Source organism: Pezoporus wallicus, unplaced genomic scaffold (genome assembly GCF_028554395.1).
Source record: "Pezoporus wallicus isolate ANWC-B61680 ecotype Strahan unplaced genomic scaffold, APGP_CSIRO_Pwel_v1 scaffold_7392, whole genome shotgun sequence".
Lineage (NCBI taxonomy): Eukaryota > Metazoa > Chordata > Aves > Psittaciformes > Psittacidae > Pezoporus > Pezoporus wallicus.
Genome location: NW_026639923.1, coordinates 4,520,955 through 4,532,348, shown reverse-complemented (window position 1 = coordinate 4,532,348; position 11,394 = coordinate 4,520,955). Strand labels below are relative to the sequence as shown.

Here is an 11,394-nt window from a genome sequence, read left to right as displayed (position 1 = left end):
AGTATACAGAGCCAGACTTACCAGCATTTTACATACCATTTTCAGTAGGAAAAAAAAAAAAAAAAAAAATCAACACAATGTATGAACTCAGCACTTTATTTGACAAGTGCAAGCCCACAATTACTTGAGAGAAATTTGCTGAAATACCTGAATGCACAAATAACAAATTAGTAGTAATTTATTTAGAGCGTAGGTGACTTAGAGCTCATTGTAGGTCCATTGTGAATCTGCATCCCGGTTTCATTTTTACAACTCATCAAGAAAAGGAGTATTTCCCAAATCCCCACTAGCTGCCATCGATTTCTTCCCACTGACAAACTTCTTGGCAGCCTGAAAATACATCGGAAAGATGGATATGAGGAAATATTCACCACAACAGAATTTATCTTGCTGCTCACAGCCTCAGCTTCAAGTTATTAAAGCAAAAGCCAAATCCCAACATTACCATCATACATCAAACAAACAGTTTTCTTTTTGCTGTCAAAACTTGTTTCTATTCTAGATCCTTCTTACTTTAAACAGGAATGGCAGAATGACAGTTGGATATAAAAGGCATAAACTCTTAGAAAATAGTTATGTCTAGAATAATTATTACACCACAAGTGTACAGTAGATCTTTCCTTATTACTAAAGCTATTGCTGGTTGCTACTCCAACACAAAATAGTGGTAACTGTGAAAAAAACAAGTTTTCTTAGAATGTCTGATGGATTTCTGTAAGTTTGCTTCAAGTTGTTAAGCAACAAAGTGAACTGGAATAGCAATGTGGCTACATCAGTTTATTACTGAAAGAGTAATCGTTTTATTAAGCACAGCAAATATTTTAGGCTCAGGAATCCTAAAACCTTTGACATAGAAGTGCCTGCACTGGAACTAGCATCATGTTTTTCTTGAATACTAGTTGACAGTTTTGGTAAACTCAAGTAAAGTAAATGAGAATTTCATACACTCCCAGCTACGCTAGTTTTGCAGCATATTGGATTAAAGGGTCTCCTGTTAATAAAGGCCTAACAAGACAGGCAGCTGGGAGCTGTAAGTTGCCTTGGCTTTTTTAAAAGATTGTGTGTGTGTGTGTGTGTGTGTTTATATACATACATAAATGAGCACCCGTTTTGTACAAAAACCACTTACACAGTGATTAATAAACACCTGTAATGCTTACACATACTTACACTCACAACATCAGCACTGGCTACAGAGTCGATTTTTTGAGCAACAACAGATGGCGATGTGTGCGTGCCAGACATCAAAGACTCTGAGCCTATTTCATTCAGCAACCCCTCTGCAGTCTCCACTGACATCAAATAGGTGGCTTTCAGCTGATTTCTGCCATCAAATAAAGCATTAAGGATGAGTGAACATGAAAGTCCTGTTATTAGCTACCACGCCTGTAAGCGCATTGAGTTTTTGGTGCTTTTTAAGTTTTCAAGATTCCTCTCCATTTTGGAAGGTTTTCCTTTTCAAGTATGGAAGGGTTCTGTATACGTAGGAAAGAGGTACCACAAATACTCCAAGCATGAAAATGACAGGGTACCCCAGCACCAACTGCCACCTCCTGCAGTCAGAAGATCTCAAGCTCTGAATTTGTTTCTGTTTGAAGGAACTGATGCAGGTACCACAGGATTCAGATAAACTAATCCATCAAGTTTAAAAATTAGGTTTAAAATGGATTCCAGTTTCTCATCAAGAACAGACAATGCAGAGCTATTTTGTTGGAAGTGACAAAGCAGCAGTGGATGTCAATGGTGAGGCTTCTTAAGCAACAGTTCCATGTTCTGTTAAAAGATAGCAAGTTTACACTGTTCTGTTTCATGCACTCACTGCTACCTATGAAAATCTGATTTTTATAAGCTAGTCATTCTATGATTTTTTTAAACAACAAAATGGCAGAAAATGGTTCATTCCAATAGAGTATGATTAGACTGAATTGCCAGACTGCAAATATCGCTGGCCTTGAATTTGGTTTGGTTTTTGGGTTAGTTTTTGGTTGGTTGGTTGGTTGTTGTCACTAAAGAAAAAAAGAGCAAGATAGAAAATATGTGAATCCATTCGAGGAAAAGGAACCCCTCTTCCCCCCAGAAAGCCACAGTACTGTAACTCCCTAATACTAAGCAGCTTTGTTGCAAACAAACCCAAAAAGCCCCACAAAACAATTCACACACACAACAAATAATGTCACATATAAAGGTCCAGAATTCATCATTTAGCTACTAGTGACTAATGCACAACCAAGCATGTCTAGGTTATTACGTTTTCTGTAAGCAGGCTTTACATGGAGTCTTGTAAGTATTTTGCATGTGTAATAGGCAATACTTTAATGTTGCTACTTGAGTGAATCTGTACCATATTGTCATATTGCATAACTACAGTTCGAAAGGCTCAGTGCAGTCTAACACCACCTGGAGATTAAGCTCAACTAGTGTGCACAGCCCTCTATAAATTAGAAATCCTAAAACTTTGTTGATTTTACTGCATCTCTAATAGTAATTTCCCCCACATCTCAAATATTCCTATAGGCACATTATTTCAAACACTAAAGCGCTAATTCAGTGCTTTACACTTGCAGACCCTCATTACTACTATTCTTTGAAGATGCAGAAGATTGTTTAATGTAATTGTTTTGGGAACTGCTGCAGTGCAACTCTAAAGGGAATTACCTGAATAATGCAATTTAGGAATCTAATTTGAATACATCTTAATACTACAGAGTATGATTAAAATGACAGCATCTGTGGATATTTGCTGATACCTTACACTGAAACAGTTTTCAGAAACCATTATCTACCAAGTTTTTATAAGGAAATACCACTAGCAGAGGATCAGTACCGCTTTGGGAAAAAAACCCTACTGACACTGCTTCAGTTTTAACAGAGGAAATTGAGCAGCTCCCCATGGAAATAATTACAGGACAACGATAAGCTCTGCTGTACAGAATAATTTAAGTGTTTGACAAGTAGCTACATGTTAAGAAACTTCTCTTTACAACACACAAGAGAGCTCTTTATGCACTTACTTTGCCCTTGTGACATCATCATCAGTGATGCTGCCCTGAGCAACTGCCTTTACCTGGTTCAAAGCAGCTTTAATCACCTGAGGAAAATTACATCAGTTAAGACTTCTTCCAGCATTAAATTTCAACATGTTATTTATATTACAGCTGATGATGTCACGATTGTCTGCCTGAACTCACTTCTAAACAGCCTCATAACAAAACTAAAACCATAATAATTACATAATAAATGCCCAAGCAAGACACAAAATCAACTGCGGAATGAAACTGCAACACCACATTAATTTGTATGGTCTCACCATTTTTTCATCACAGTTCACTCAGTTCTGCTGGCTTCAAGAGCCAGCATGTTCCTTATGATATACTTAGGCTTACACATGTAAGTCAGCAATTACAGTCAGCAACCAAGGTATTTTACTAGCTCTCATTTGTATTAGGTATTTGTACTTCCCAGACAGCAAGTCTCGATCCCAGCTTACAAAGCTAAGTTATAACTGAACATGCAGCATTCTCACATAAGAAACCAGATGAACTGAGTGTTTTAGATGAATCGGTGTATATCTCAAATGAAAATTAGTTTGAGGGTTATGCTCCTAATAGTTAAATTCTAATTAGCAACTCACCTCCCCAGTGTCTGAAGCCTGGGATACAGTATATATCCCAAAGAGCCCAGAATCAGAGTAATTAACATTAAATGCGGAAGCCTGCAAAACAAACATTATCACCAACTGTTTCATGTATCAGAACAACTCAACATCAAGCATAGAAAAATAATTACTATCAGGATCTAAAATACTGTAAGTCAGGAAGCTAAACTCCATCTGTGCAGAGGAAAGATCAGACTGGAAGTCCTCTGAAATACTGTAACTTGTGCAAGACTGAACTAATTATGATTGTACCTGGAGGTAGTAAACTCTTAAAGGATAATAAACATTTTACTTAAAACATCAGAGTACAATAAACCTCTGAACTTACATCAAATGGCCGGGTAGTCGCTTTAGCAATACCCTGACACAATTTGCTGGTAACACTGCTTCCCCTCTTGATAAGGGGCCCAGCACCTAAAACATGCTGAAGGACACTGAACGCATTTGCTTCTGCACTCCCAACAGCAGTTCCTTCTGTGACAACAGCAGCATGGACAAGGCTCTCACCATTCTGTTTTCTGACTTCTCCTAAAAAACACAACAACAGAATAAAAAGTAATACAGTATTCAGTTAGAAACTACTATACATTCAGAGGTATTGAAATATTCCTAGCCCGGAGTTCGTTTCATGAGAGAAAAGCCAGGGTGTGAAGTTGCAATAACCACTCAGGAAAACAGCAAGGAGCTGTTAGTAGATTATAGGTAATTATAAACAATCCTTAATATTCAAAATTTTTCTTGCAATCACAAACCCATGCACCTTCCTCTGCCTTATTTGAAACTGACCCTAAACCACACATAGTATGAGATAATAAAACCCAGCAAGTCTTCAGATAACAAATACCCAGGAAAGAAGCACTGCCTTCTGTTCAGAACAGTATTGATCCTGTTTTACAGAAAATAAAGTTATTCCAAGTAAATATTAAATGTTGAAAACTAATATTTTCCCCATCTGGTCAGAGTGACCCGATACTCCAAGTAAAGATTGGGTATTGGTATTAACTAGTACACAATACCGCTCTGAAAAAGTTAAGTGTTACATTATCTTTTATGAAAGATTTACAATGTTCTAACAGATCTTCCCTAAAGAGAAAAACTGCCACCACTTTCAGATAGTCCTTAATCTACTCTTCAGTGAATCTTACCCAAAATGCCAAGAGAAACCACAAGCCAGTTTGTTTCCCACTTTATGGAATAAATGATTGTTTCCCACTTTATGGAATAAATGATCCTACAGGTAAAGCTTTACTGGAAATACGTGTTCAGTTTTATCCCAGAACTTCCCACGGTGAGGAATAATTCTCTGCTTAGTTAGATGAGAGATGTCTGAACTGTCACTTCCATGTACAGCATTAAGTACTACTATATTGTTTCCAGTTGCAACTTTGAATACTACTACATTTACAATGAGCAGAAAAGAGTCATCCAGAACAGATACAAGACACAGACTCACCCCCTCGATAGACAGCCTTTGCACCAGAAACACCAGCTCCACCACGGATATTTAGAAAATTCTCAGCAACTTGCTTTAACACAGAGTGCTTCACACCTGCAACACAATAGTTATTCCAAGTAATGTAATGGCATTGAAAACCTACAGCAGTTACATAAAAATATTTTAAGTGTACCGTAACTGTTTACTTCTATGGAGAACTCCACCTTCCATGCCAGTTTTCCTTTACGAATTGCAATGCCCATTAAAGAACATACATACCTAATCCTACTAGAGCCATTCTTGCACTTGTGAAATTGTTCTGTACGAAATCGTGGAGCTGCAACAGTAAATTCGTATTTTAGAGTACTTTGCATAAATTATAAAAAATGGCAAGTGCGTTTCTGACATCCCCCCTTACACTTCTTCATGCAGCAAACTCCACCATTTCCAAAAGGAGCTGTCTATAGAACGGCATTTTACACATTCTCTGACAAACCCTCTTATATAAGAACACTTGCATTTCACTGACAACCTTACTATGCACAGGAGACAGAAAATTTATATAGTAAGTATAGTCAGTGCTTACTTTCTCAAGTGTCATCATCTATCCTTGATAAAGAAACTGAAACAGTTTCATAACACAACACAAATAATCCTACCTGTTCAGAAGTAATTTTTCCAACTCTGTAGTCTGGACAATATAAGGGGTTTGCCAGAGCATTCTTATAGGCTGCAGCATGCAAGTTTTCCAGCACTCCTAAGGGGAACAACGTTTCAATTATGATGATTAACTTAAGAGCCACTTTTAGTGAAGATCATGAATGAAATGTCAACCCACTGAAACAGAGCTGTGGGCCTTTTTAAGTACCCACAAGATCTGCAAAAGCAGGTCTAGAATAATCTAATACACTTGGAAGTTTCATCCAAATGCATTGGTTTGGCTGAGCCTTTGTGTTTAGGTTTGTTTTGGGTTTTTTTCAAACCCACAAACCTAAATTCATAACCCTAAAGCTGGAATCCATTTTCAGTGTAATGAAAATCCATACTGGTTTTCTATCAAAATAACCATACAAATTCAAGAGGTCTTTTGCAGAATGTCTTTTCTGCACTGGTGAGCAATACCTAAGAATCGTTTTCAGAACACAACCTGCTGCAAATATACTGTCAACAAGAGTCATGTCCTGCACATTCTTTAGCTGTACTTAAATTAAAAAGGTAAAAAGGTGAAATGGAAGCTGCCTTGGGGAATGGCTTAAGCTGTCGTCAGCATGTTACTTGCTGAATGTTACGCACAGGCTACAAAAACTTGTGTATTTATAAAAAAGGGTTCTGTAACAACAGAAAGACCCATACCTATCCATAGGGAAAAACTGAAAGATTAAATGGTCACATGACAGAGCAAAAGGGGAGAAACTATTTTTTCCAGAAGTGTTTAATTCTGAGGAAACTCCCCTGAAGCCAGTGCAGTAGATCAGAAAGTACACTTACCAACTTGAGGGTTCTGGGAGGCAATTGCTTTGTCAACTTTTAACTGAGGCTGAAGGTCAGCTACTTCCCAAGCTCTAAACTCCGGTGCTGTGGTGACATTAAGAAGGTACTCCATAACTGTATCACTAGATTAAAAAGTTGCAAAGGCATTAAGCACAACAGAAGTAGCACATATTTCTTTTGAAGTTGAAAGCAAGTTAAACTAATCTGTAAGCAACATATTAACAACAAAATATATCACACGAGACAGAGTAGTTACTAGCACTGCCCTACAGAGGGCCAAAATTCCACTTCAGTTCTGCAGCATTCATATACTCAATAATGTGATACAGAAACTGGATATTAATACAGTAGTTTGATTTAGTAGACAAACACAAAAATACATATTACTCCTACCCTGTAAAACGGTCTCCACCACACAGCAGTTTGTAAAGCATGCAATGCCATTTACAGCATATCTAGATACCTACACGTAGTCACGTGGGCATTCAATACAGTAAGCCATCTTCTCTCTTGTTGAGTACACACTAAATGAGAAAAAATACAAACCCCATTTCAGCAGAGAACACAGAAGTGGTTTTTCACACATATTCCTCCCCTCAATATCTAGTTAACCTTAAATCTGCTTGACATGACCATTTAAAATGAGTGATAATGCACACACAGCAGAAACAGACATAACTAGAACTCCCATCCTAAGTATTGTAGTAATAACAAGTGTCTTGTGAGCATCAGAATTTAAAATACAATGCTAATTCAAGGTAAAACAACAAATAAGTTTGAATAACAAAACTTGAAGACAAATGTGTGTATGTATTAAACAAGGCAACTTCGAAATTGTTCTCTTTGGGCAGAAAACTCCCCACTTGCTTCAACACATTTGTGACTAATAGGAACATATATTCCTATATATGGAATATATAGGAATACAATAAAGGGTCAGAGTCTCAAGTTATAGAAAACATTGTATTTAACCAAAATCTATGTAAAACAATCTTACTGGATGATTTCAAGACACATTGCAAGAAAGCAGGCACAGCAAGATCCCTCTTTTATTTCTCTTAGGCTTGTTTTCTAGGCTTTAAACTCTCAAATCATGAAAGCCAACTACTGTCTGAATTGTTCCCAGAATTGCAGTGTCATGAGTGGTATCTATTCACAAAAGATGTAGAAAAAAAAAAATAATCTACTGACTTCACAAAGTTCAATCTCAAAGTCTGAAAAAAGAAAAAGAACATTAAGCCTTCTGGACAAATTATGCTTCTTCCAGGTACACAACATTTATGTTTTGTTAATTGAAAGGTGTTCTAAATATACAAACCATGAGTAGTACACTTTTGCACCTTCACTGAACAAGAAGTACAGAAGATGTTCCTTGTCAACATTCACCAATCAAGTGGCATTACCACACTGAGCTTATCTGTCTCTGTATTGTTGTGCTTATTGTTTTAAGTTTCCTTTAATCATATAGCTTGTTTGCATGTTACCAAAACAGATCCTAACGTGGTTACAAACCTCAGGCTGCCCCCAACAGCTTCAATGCCACGAGTAATCCGGAAAGAAGATACTCCTTTAGTAGTCTATTACAGAAATAAAAAAAAGCAACTTAGAATTCCAGCTATTTTAAGAACAGACTTGCCCGAGGTTGTTCAGTGCTCAAGCAACGCGGAAACAGTATCTGTTTATTCATTTATACAGAAGCCATTCTGAGCCAGCTTATTGCACCCCTACTCCCAATCATTTCTATCATCCTCCCGATTTTCCAGTTTAATTGGTCACATATTTGCTCCCCCGCCCCATATTAGAATGATCCAGGTTCGCTTGAACATTAGGATTCTTTGAATTAGATAAACTTCACAAAACCAGGGCAAGAACACCTACACATGCTATCACACTGACAGCTGTCTGACGGAACTTCAGGCAGCAGTTGGGAAGGGTAATAAGCAGCTGGGATGTTCTTTTTTTCTGCCTGAGGCTGATGTGGATTGAACCCATGCAACAGCAGTCACAGACTTGTCAGTGGTGCTGTGTAGCATTAATTGTCACAGTCTGGCTGTTCACATCTGCCCCCACAGCCAGACAGCAACTGAGATGAACAGGAACAAGGGGAAGGGCCACAGTAGGTCAAGCTGTAGGAAGGCTTGCCCAACCTTCTGTACAGCGGCAACAGAAGAGGCTGCTTAAATGTAACATACCACAACCTGTTCAGTGGTATTCCTGCAGCACCTGCAGGAGTTGCTCCTATTAGCAACTCCTTAAAGACCTGCTACTCTAATTTGACGAATTCTTTTTTTTGAACCTACTGTATCTTCCTCCAGAGCATCTTGTATAAGTGAAGCCACTTGGAGAGCATTAATTCTAAATTAAGCATCACATCCTGTCTTCCAGAAAGTAACGTCATTTCTCCTGCACTTGAACCAGGTAACCAAAAAACCAATGTACATTGTTTTCCACTTTATAAGATCTCTTACACTAAATTTTACTGTATCCTTTACTTTTGCATCATAAACTTTTCACCATTTCATCTATTGCCAACATAATAACAAAGTGAACAAACACCTACCATATTCGGTCCAATACGAAGCAAGTGAGCAGTTCCCAAGTTACTAGTCGTTTCATATCTGCTGCCTGCTTTAATAAACACACCAATTCTTGAAACTGGAGAAAAGTTTTCTAGAGAGGCAACAACTAAGCCATTTGGCAATTTTGTGATCTGTATTAAACAGAAAAACATTTGGTTTAGTTACACACTAGAAATACTGTCACAACTCTACTCTGAGTTTTACAAAATAAAAAGGAGACAGAAAAAAAAATACCAGCATTCATACTGACCTCAAGATTCTCAGACTCTCGAGATAATTTCACTCGTTCTGCAGGTTTTGAGATTGAAATTTTAGGGGCTACCTTGAGTGAGTAAAATCTCTTCTAGAAGAGAAAGCATAAGAAAATGGATTTCCTGAATTAGTTCATTGCACATTCCATTACATACTGAAGAAGCAACTAATTCTGAAGTAGAAATATAATCAACAACTTCAAGTCCCAGAGTAAAACCAGTGATTCCCTTGTAATTCCTCTGACAATTGCTTTTTTTTTTTTATATCACTGCTAGAACCTGGGGAATGACTTACATGAGGTCCCTGGACCTTGATGCTATTCTCAAGAATTAGCACTGTAAGAAAGCTTTTCCCCCCTCCCTCTCTTTGCTGTTGTGCACTAGGTATCTCTACTGATACGGTACAGTCTGTAGGACCACCTTGTAGCAATTAACTCAAAAAAAAAAGCCACAGAATTCCACATACTCAGAACATAACTTTGGAGACAACTTTCCAACTTATTAGGTGTAGGCAGTTCAACTCTTAAAGAATTACCTCTCTCACCAACAGAGCTACACTGACTGCTGCATACAAAAAGGATGTGCATGGAAGTCCCCAGACTGCAGAGCAATAACCAGAAGCAGGCCTTCAAACTGAGGAAGTGAACACTGCAACTAGCTGGCAGCAGAAATAACAAGACTTTTAATTTCAAATCTGAAATGCTATTCCTTCTGCCCTTTCTGAAGTTTCTTATGATTATTAAAAAACCCACCAAATTTATTATTCTTCACATTTAAAAAAAAAACAAAACAAAACCAACAACCAAAACCCAACTTAATTCTCATACATCTCTAAGTAAACACTGAGTGACAGACACCCCACTGCAGTCAGCTGAAGGGATACCAATGACATAACTCCACATACTCTGTTCAATGTATGAGTCCAGGAAAAAGTACTTTCTTACCCAAACACAAATTTTAACCACTAAAACTACTTATTTATGAATTATTAGTGAGAGTCTAGAATTGACTTGCAAACACACTATGACTCAGAGGTCATTCACCATCCTGCTTTCCAGTGAAGACCTACACAGATTATACTCCAGCTGCCCGCGGCCTCCAGGGGATCCTTTGCAGCAGAAGCAGCCTTCTGCCCCTTCCACGCCCGGGGAAGAGCCACTTGCCAAGCCCTACTTGTCAAGGGCACCTTGCCACAAACAGCGACAAGGGATCCTCCTCCCTGGCCACACCAGCAGCCCTGCATCGCCGGCCGGAAAGACCTCAGGTGAAGCACCCAAGAAACCCGCCGCCGCTGCCGCAGCTCCCCGCCACAGCGCTGCGCGGAGGCCGCCCCGGGTCCGGCGCGCGGCCTGTTTGACCTTCAGCCCCGCCGCCCCACTCCACCATCTGCCCATCCGCCTCGCCGCCGGCTTTGGCCTCCCCTCTACGCCCCTCGCTGATAGCCCCACAGCCGCTCACACGCCGACCCCCAGCTCGCCCGCCCGGCTTGCCGACCCGCAGCTGTCTGGGGTCAGGCCCACCCACGGCCGCCGGGACCCAGGCAAGCGCTGTCAACTGACGCTATGCCTCTCCCCTGCTACACCCAAGGCGTCCAGGTCATCCTCACCGAGAGGGAACGCGCCACCACTGGGAACCCCTTCATCCTTCCGCGCCCCTCAGCTCAGCCCCGGCGAGAAGATGGCTGTCTGGAGGAGGACTCAACCTTCCCGGCACGCCCTGCGCCGCTTTGACTTTCTAGCGAGAGAAGACCCAAACTCTACTGCTCGCGCCGACAGTCACTCCGCGAGGGGAGAGCGACGCTTCGCGGCGTCCTCGGCGTTTGTGCATGCGCAGAGTGCCACCGCCTCCAGCTCAGCGGGGCTGTCCCAGCCCTCGGGGTCCCCGTGGTGGCCCCGCGTTGTGGTGAACCGTAAATGAGCTGCGGCCGGACCCTTCGCGGCGGTGTGGGCAGTCGCCTGCCCCGCAGCGGTGTCTGACCAGGGG

At 40.1% G+C, this 11,394-nt stretch overlaps 1 protein-coding gene across 1 annotated transcript; it reads right to left on the bottom strand.

Annotated features, from left to right (window-relative positions):
- Window positions 1-80: 80 nt before the first annotated feature.
- Window positions 81-11,146, bottom strand: LOC130603248 (cytochrome b-c1 complex subunit 2, mitochondrial). Its single transcript, XM_057416867.1, has 14 exons — window positions 11,018-11,146; window positions 9,411-9,503; window positions 9,142-9,291; window positions 8,094-8,158; window positions 7,049-7,105; window positions 6,579-6,703; window positions 5,750-5,847; window positions 5,370-5,427; window positions 5,109-5,204; window positions 3,984-4,183; window positions 3,632-3,712; window positions 3,012-3,088; window positions 1,171-1,324; window positions 81-330 (listed from the first exon to the last, which is right to left on the bottom strand). Exons 1-14 carry the CDS (start codon window positions 11,051-11,053, stop codon window positions 247-249), a joined length of 1,374 nt encoding a protein of 457 aa, XP_057272850.1. The 5' UTR covers window positions 11,054-11,146; the 3' UTR covers window positions 81-246.
- Window positions 11,147-11,394: the final 248 nt, after the last annotated feature.

Bases quoted from the DNA above. Each gene is read 5' to 3' on its own strand.
- LOC130603248 (XM_057416867.1), bottom strand. From the start codon at position 11,053: ATGAAGGGGTTCCCAGTGGTGGCGCGTTCCCTCTCG. The intron at 7,106-8,093 runs GTTTGTAACCAC...TTTCTCATTTAG, and splicing joins GCTGTTGGGGGCAGCCTGAG to TGTGTACTCAACAAGAGAGA. The intron at 5,428-5,749 runs GTAGGATTATTT...TTACTGTTGCAG, and splicing joins GAAAAATTACTTCTGAACAG to CTCCACGATTTCGTACAGAA.